This window comes from Sinocyclocheilus grahami, unplaced genomic scaffold (genome assembly GCF_001515645.1).
Source record: "Sinocyclocheilus grahami isolate Dianchi unplaced genomic scaffold, SAMN03320097.WGS_v1.1 scaffold553.1, whole genome shotgun sequence".
NCBI lineage: Eukaryota > Metazoa > Chordata > Actinopteri > Cypriniformes > Cyprinidae > Sinocyclocheilus > Sinocyclocheilus grahami.
This window is the reverse complement of record NW_015505732.1, coordinates 684719-692382: the sequence shown is the minus strand read 5'-3', so window position 1 is coordinate 692382 and position 7664 is coordinate 684719. Positions and strand designations below refer to the sequence as shown.

General features: G+C 36.4%; 2 protein-coding genes across 2 annotated transcripts in view; one reads left to right on the top strand and one right to left on the bottom strand.

Moving 5' to 3' along the window:
• The window catches only part of LOC107556042 (vacuolar protein sorting-associated protein 33A-like), a gene marked incomplete at its 5' end in the record, with an annotated part of 9401 nt that extends 3203 nt beyond the window's left edge, over window positions 1-6198 (top strand). The window contains 5 exons of the mRNA XM_016239029.1: window positions 1389-1456; window positions 2152-2289; window positions 2452-2589; window positions 4316-4484; window positions 5522-6198. Of these exons, the coding sequence (XP_016094515.1) occupies window positions 1389-1456; window positions 2152-2289; window positions 2452-2589; window positions 4316-4484; window positions 5522-5715 (707 nt within the window). The remainder of the gene's footprint in view (window positions 1-1388; window positions 1457-2151; window positions 2290-2451; window positions 2590-4315; window positions 4485-5521) is intronic.
• Window positions 6199-6905: 707 nt separating this feature from the next.
• On the bottom strand, window positions 6906-7468 carry LOC107556020 (translation initiation factor eIF-2B subunit alpha-like). Its single transcript, XM_016238986.1, has 2 exons — window positions 7279-7468; window positions 6906-7205 (listed from the first exon to the last, which is right to left on the bottom strand). Exons 1-2 carry the CDS (start codon window positions 7387-7389, stop codon window positions 7050-7052), a joined length of 267 nt encoding a protein of 88 aa, XP_016094472.1. The 5' UTR covers window positions 7390-7468; the 3' UTR covers window positions 6906-7049.
• Between the last annotated feature and the right edge of the window lie 196 nt (window positions 7469-7664).

The window sequence follows — 7664 nt, the reverse complement described above, 5'->3', positions numbered from 1 at the left end:
TGATTTTTGTTGGCCAAATAGAGCAAAAACAAGCAATATGGTGTCTAAAACGTAAGTCTCTTAATTAACTTATTGTTTATTGAATTCAATGTCACATTTGTAATCATGGTCACTTTTGGAGAAAAACGGCACTCTATATAATAATAACTATATGAAGTGGTATAAATATATAAATTTTCTGCCGTCATGTCTTGAATTTGTGATCATTCTAAATGCATTTTAATAGCCTGAATCACGCAGTGAAAGAACACACACTAAATGCGCACGCGCACTAGTCTACGCTTCACGTAATGTATGCATGCGCTCTGTAGAGGTGTTTTGAATGGTTTTTGCAAAATCCTCGATAATGTCAAATCGCACATCGTTAAAACAACAATTACGATATTATCGCAGACGATATATATCGCACACCCCTACAAGTAAGTCATTCGTGCAGTCAGAAATAAAAAAAAAAAGAGAAAAGAAAAGATTTGTAAATGTTTTTACAATGGCAGGCTGGTGAATTCTGATGATTTTTTTGATATACATCAAATTTTCTATTGAATGTATTGAACTGCATTTTCACTAGAAAAGTAAAAAAAATAAAAATAATAATGATTGGCTACTAGTGCAAATGTCCATTTTTCAGATTTCTGACGTACTGCATCAGATCTTGCAGATCTTAGGTTTATTTCTAGCGCATTATAAATTTATTTTAAACTAGTTTTTGTCAGAAAAGAGAATGAATTCTGACTAGTTATGTAGAGTGTCCAATTAATATTAGCTTTTACAACTAATGAAAACAGAATGGCAGATATCCTAAATTTAATTTTGACTCTAGATATTTATAAATGTGGCCTGGTTAGAAATGCTTTTGGCATAGCCTGTTGTTTTTCTTACTCTCCTTTCATGCAGTGAACTTTATCAACTGTAGACTTAGAGGATTAACCAGGATTAAGTTATTCAGTTAAGTGCAATTGCTAATTCTACGAATGACTACTACGTTTTTGCCACAAGTAGTAGTCATTCTGCTGATATCATTCAGTAAAAAATAATTATGCATTCATATCCTGTGATTAAATGCTAACATGGTTTGCAATGGCTCATAAATATATAAATCATTTATTTAGATCATTTGTTTTTGGAATTCAGCAAACGGTGATTTACGAGCTGACTCGTGGTTATACTTCATATTATGTAATATGGTGAGAAATGCACATTTGAATATTCCTGATGGTGCCCGCCTGCTTGCTTGCTGGACTTCCATTGTACTGTAAATGTCTTTCCTAGTCATTTGAACAAACTGTGGAAAATTATATGATAATATTATGAGACCTGACATGAGTTCCAATTAATTTAGCTTTTTACTACTTACCTTTTTTTGTGTGCCTTGCTGTCCTGTGTTTCAGCCTCAGAAGACTTCTTTGACAGTCTGACCGTTGAGCAAGAGTTTATGACCGGAGTAGACACAGACAAGGTGCCTTGTTTATGATTTCATTATAAATGCTAATTTAAGAAATGACATTTGTAATGGACATTTTCTTATGATTTGTATAACCTTGAAGAAATGTTCTGTTTTTGTGCAACAAAAAAAAAGTTAAAGAAATAGTTCTCCTAAATTGAAAATGTGATGAAGATTTACTCACCCTAAGGCCATTCAAAATGTAGATTTGAATTAGAATGAGTTTGTTTCTTCATCAGGTTTGGAGAAATGTAGCATTGCATCAGTGTCTCAGCAATGGATGCTCTGCAGTGAATGGGTGCCGTCAGAATGAGAGTCCAAACAGCTGATAAAAACATCACAATAATCCACACCACTCTAGTACATCAGTTAACATCTGGAGAAGCCAAAAGCTGTGTGTTTGTAAGAAACAAATCCATCATAACTCTAATTCTGACGGCACCCATTCACTGCAGAGGATCCATTGGGGAGCAACTGATGTAATGCTAAAAGTATCCAAGATATTCTAGGTGTAAATACAATGGACTACTCTGCATCAATTATTGTTCAAACAGAAAAGAATGAGGTTTAATATACAAGCTCACTTCCCCTAAATATTTTAGAAATAATTTGAGAAATTTGAGAAAAGAATTGCATTTTTAACATGGTACTATCTCTGGAGATAGATTATATTTTAGGTTTGAGTAATGTCTTTGTGATTTTACTCTCAGGTCAGCACATATATAGAAGACTGCATAGCACAGAAAGACCCGCTGATAAAGATCCTGCGACTGGTCTGCATGCAGTCTGTCTGCAACAACGGCCTCAAACAGAAGGTCCTGGACTACTATAAGAAAGAGATCCTTCAGGTACGACAGAGGGAATTTCTTTGTGCGTTGCTTTTATTTCCTTTTAGACCGATTTTGTGAATGCATAATGGTGAATTTGAATCACAGAATTTTGTGCAAGACCATAGAAGTGAATTATAAATGCCTTAAACATTTACAGTTGTTTGTGTTTTGTTGGGTTAGACATATGGTTACAAGCACATTCTAACTCTCAAGAACCTGGAAAGGGTTGGGTTACTCAAACCTCAAAGCACCATGAGAAACAACTACCCCACAATCAGGAAGACCCTCAAACTGTGGATGGAGGATGCCAATGAACAGGTTTGTCCTGGCATTCATTTTTAGTACGGTTTTCATATAACTGAAAATGGCCTTCACCGTTCAAATAGTCCCCCACCCAAACTCACTCCAATGCTTTGAACTAATGGACACTTTACACACTTACATTAATTTAGTATGCTTGGTGTAATGTATTGATTTCAATACATTAGACCAGTGGTTCCCAACCCTGGTCCTTGAGGCACCCCAACACTGCATGTTTTGCATGTCTCCTTATACACACCCGATTCAGATCATCAGCTCATTAGTAGAGACTTCAAGACCTGAAACCGGTGTGTCAGAGAAAGGAGACATGCAAAATGTGCAGTGTTGGGGTGCCTCAAGGACCAGGGTTGGGACCCACTGCATTAGACAACAACATATCAAAAGCAATAGCATATATTTAGTGCATGCACACATTTAAAATATTCAAGTAAAATATTTCACAAGCACAAGTATGTTGGGTTTTCAAACCATGTTACTGTTCAAAACGGTAAAGTTTTGGGACACTTTGTAGTTGTCGAGGAGCTAATTTAGTGAGTTACAATTTTGGTTATTCTGTGCACTTGACATCATACACTACCAGTCAAAAGTTTTCGAAGAGTACGATTTTTAATGTTTTTTTTAAGAAGTCTCTTCTGCTCACCAAGCCTTCATTTATTTGATCCAAAATACAGCAAAAAAAAAAGTAATATTGTGAAATATTTTTACTATTTAAAATAACTGTTGTTTATTTGAATATATTGTAAAATGTAATGTATTTCTGTGATCAGAGTTGTATTTTCAGCATCATTACTCCAGTCTTCAGTGTCACATGATCTTCAGAAATCAGTATAATATGCTGATTCGCTGCTCGAGAAACATTTCTGATTATTATCAATATTTAAAAGTATTTAAAAACAGTTGAGTACATTTTTTTTTTCAGAATGAATAGAAAGATCCCAAGATCAGCGTTTATCTGAAATATAAAGCTTTTGTAACATTATACACTATAGCATTAAAAAGTTTGGAGTCAGTATAATTTATTTATTTGTACTTTTATTTAGCAAGGATGCTTTAAATTGATCAAAAGTGATGATAAAGACATTTATAAAGTTACAAAAATTTCTATTTCAGATAAATGCTGTTCTGAGTTTTCTATTCATCAAAGAAACCTGAAAAAATTCTACTCTGCTGTTTTCAACATGATATTAATGATAATAAATGTTTTTTGAGCAGCAAGTCAGTATATTAGAATGATTTCTGAAGATCATGTGACACTGAAGATTGGCGTAATGATGCTGGAAATAAAGCTTTGAAATCACAGGAATAAAATACATTTTAAAATATACTCAAATAGAAAGCAGTTATTTTAAATAGTAAAAATGTTTCACAGTATTACTGCTTTTGCTGGATTTGGGATCAAATAAATGCAGGCTTGGTGAGCTGAAGAGACTTCTTTAAAAAACATTTAAAAAATCTTACTTTTCAAAATCTTTTGACTGGTAGTGTCAAAAATAACCTTGCGATCAGTTAGTTAAAACTGATTACAGATGCCTCAGAAAATTGCAGATAGTTTTGAGAAATGTTTTCTAGCATCATTTGTTTGGAGATATATACTGTATATTTGATACATATTTTATATGGGCACAAGCCGTGTAAATTCCCACTTGACTGTGGCACGTCTAAGGACTGTGTGTTTGTTATTGATGGTTTTGGGAATGACTGATGCTTGTTAACTTTCCTTTAGAACCCCAACGACATCTCGTACGTGTACAGTGGCTATGCGCCGCTGAGTGTTCGCCTGACACAGGTGCTCGCTCGTCCTGGCTGGAGGAGCATCGAGGAGGTGCTGAAGATGCTGCCTGGGCCACACTTTGAAGAGAGACAGCAGGTTCCCACAGGCCTTCACAAGAAGCGTAAGTGAGGAAAGACGGTCATTCTAGATCAGTAAACCCATCATAGTCTTAACTAGGGTTGCAAAGGGGTGGAACATTTCTGGAAACTTTCCAAAAATCCCCGGAATGTTCCAAAAATCCCTGGAATGTTCCAAAAATCCCTGGAATGTTCCAAAGATTCCTGGAATGTTTCCAAAATTTACTGGAAATTTTCCACCTTTTTGCAACCCTAGTCTTAACCATCTTAGTAATAAACTTGAGCTAGCTTGTGAAATTCACTTGAAAGTGCTTCATCTTAGTGTGCGTGAACAGAACACTTTGATTTGTTACATCTATTTAGCATTTTTGGTTTACATTTTTATAAAAAATAAAAAAAAATTCATTTAATTAGAATTATTTATATACTTCCTATAGAGTTGTGTGTGCCTGAAAAACATGGTCAGGTCAAAGTGTCTGAATAATTTTTGGTCCCAAATGTTTATCAGTTTTACTGGTAGTCCACTGTATGAAGAATTTTTAAGGGTATAATAGGTCAGTTTACTTTATTTTGCTATCCTCACTTACAAAAATGAACTATAGTGTCCTGCACCCACTAGTAAAATCCTATAGAGTTGTGTGTGCCTCAAAAACATGGTCAGGTCAAAGTGTCTGAATAATTTTTGGTCCCAAATGTTTATCAGTTTTACTGGTAGTCCACTGTATGAAGAATTTTTAAGGGTATAATAGGTCAGTTTACTTTATTTTGCTATCCTCACTTACAAAAATGAACTATAGTGTCCTGCACCCACTAGTAAAAAAAATCAACAATTATATCTGGTGTCTTAATAATTTTTGGTTTGACTGTATACTACATAGCAAATCTTAACTACCTGTTTGATTGTATCGCCCAGCTCTAATCTGCTAAATGTGATTATCAGGTATGAGGACATTATTAGATATTATTTATGTAAAGCTGCTTTGAAACAATGTGTAGTGTTAAAAGCGCTATATAAATCATGTTTCAATAAAACACTTTATGCATAAGGTTGTATGTGGTTCTCCTTCTCTTTAATTTGCAGGTCAGCCTGGAGAAAACAGAACCATCCTCGTCTTCTTTCTTGGCGGTGTGACGTATGCTGAAATCGCTGCTCTGCGGTTCTTGTCTAATATGGAAGATAGTGGGACTGAGTACATTATTGCAGCCACCAAACTCATCAATGGCACCAGCTGGATAAAGTCTCTCATGGACAGTCCTGAGGAAAACTTGCCTTAAAGTAGGGCCTCACAGATCCTGCTATCGGTCAACGGTAATGTTTTGTGGACATGTAGAATGTGAGTTATATCAAACTGTCGATGCTGTTTTGTCTGATAATTTTTAAGGATTATGAAGGGGGTTGAAATCACTGTTACGATACTAATTTATTTATGAGTAATCATTTGTGAAAACAGCCACCTGCATCTGATCTAAGCAGCGAGGTTTGTGAGTTAACCGCTAATGCAGTGTAGAAACATACTAATGTTGTGTATATAACCTGCTTTGTCAGATTGCATGTTTTCCCAGAAGCCACCATATATTGTTTTAGCAAGTAGTGGCAACTTTTTCGATAATGCATTCCTGGTCTACATAAAAAAGAACTATGTTGGCTTTAGCGCATGTTCATATAATAATTTGTTTATTAAAATTATAAAATTGTAACTCCTTTACAGCTGTTCATAACTGTACCGTTTGAGTCCTGACATTAAAGGGATAGTTCACCCAGAATGAACAATAAATTGACAGCCAATCCAGCCGAACTCGAGTGTTTAAAGTGGCATATGAGAAAACGGCAGCGTAGTGTTATACACTGTATATGATCTAGCTGAATTAAACCTGCTTCAAAATTGATGAACTTCACACTGTATCGATCTGAATTTAACCAAAACTGAACTGACTTCAGCTAAATAATGACACCATTGTCTTTTAGAGCTGCTTTACAGCAGAATCTGAACAGTTTTCAACTCTCCATAGTTGAGTTTCCATAATTATTTCTGCTATTTTCCTGTTCCTATTATTAACATTCACATACAAGTATTACTATTCACAAGTTAATATTCATCACTGACATGTAAATATGGGCGATCCTGTTAAAGACAGACACATGTCTTAGGGGGAAGTCGTGGCCTAATGGTTAGAGTCGGACTCGTAACCCAAAGGTTGCGGGTTCGAGTCTCGTACCGGCAGGGATTGTAGGTGGGTGAGTGAATGTACAGCGCTCTCTTCCACCTTCAATACCACGACTGAGGTGCCCTTGAGCAAGGCACCGAACCCACCAACTGCTCCCCGGGCGCCGCAGCATAAATGGCTGCCCACTGCTCCGGGTGTGTGTGTGTTCACTGCTGTGGGATGGGTAAATGCAGAGCACTAATTCCAAGTATGGGTCACCATACTTGGCCACACGTCACGTCACATGAAAATAATTGTCCATTCTGATATTTAAACAGATCATTTAATCTTAACATCGGGATTGTAGCATACTCTCCAAATACAGGATCTCTCAGGTGCATCTGTGGTCATACACTTGGGCAATGATACACATGCTTTATGAAGAGCAGTAATCATCATCATCATCATAAGTAGAGATTGATGAGCTCGTCGCTGACAGCTGAAGGCGTCAGCACACCGAGGTCCGTGAAGAGTAATGTGATGAGGGATGGAGGGGTGTAGTCGATCATGGGGTGCTCTTGGTTCAGATCCTTCACTGTCTTCAGGATATCTGCTTTATACTGAAACACAAGAAACAAGAGCGATGGCATGCATCTATTATGTGTAACTGAAAAAGTGTTTCAACTAGCTTGCCTTGAATCTGTCGGGTACGTCTTGCTGGTTCAGAGGGTAGAGCCGCACAAACTTGAAACTTTCTGCCACCACATAAAATGGTTTGTTGTGTGCCTTGGAGCACACGGCCATCTGATAGGTACCAATCTAGGAAATTAATGGAATTATAACCGCTAAATGCATTTTGTTTTACAGGAACACTCCACTATTTTTGGAAATAGGCTAATTTTCCGGCTCCCCTAGAGTTAAACAGTTCAGTTTTACCGTTTTCGAATCCATTCAGCCGATCTCCGGAGCTTAGCATGAATCTGATTAGACCGTTAGCATCTCGCTCAAAAATGACCAAAGAGTTTCTATATTTTTCCTATTTAAAAATTTAAAACTTTGTAGTTACATCGTGTACTAAG

Excerpts from the sequence above, each read along its gene's own strand:
- LOC107556020 (XM_016238986.1), bottom strand. The coding sequence starts at position 7,389 with ATGGCCGTGTGCTCCAAGGCACACAACAAACCATTTTATGTGGTGGCA. Across the intron at positions 7,206-7,278 it reads ACGTACCCGACAGATTCAAG|TATAAAGCAGATATCCTGAA; the intron begins GCAAGCTAGTTG and ends CTTGTGTTTCAG.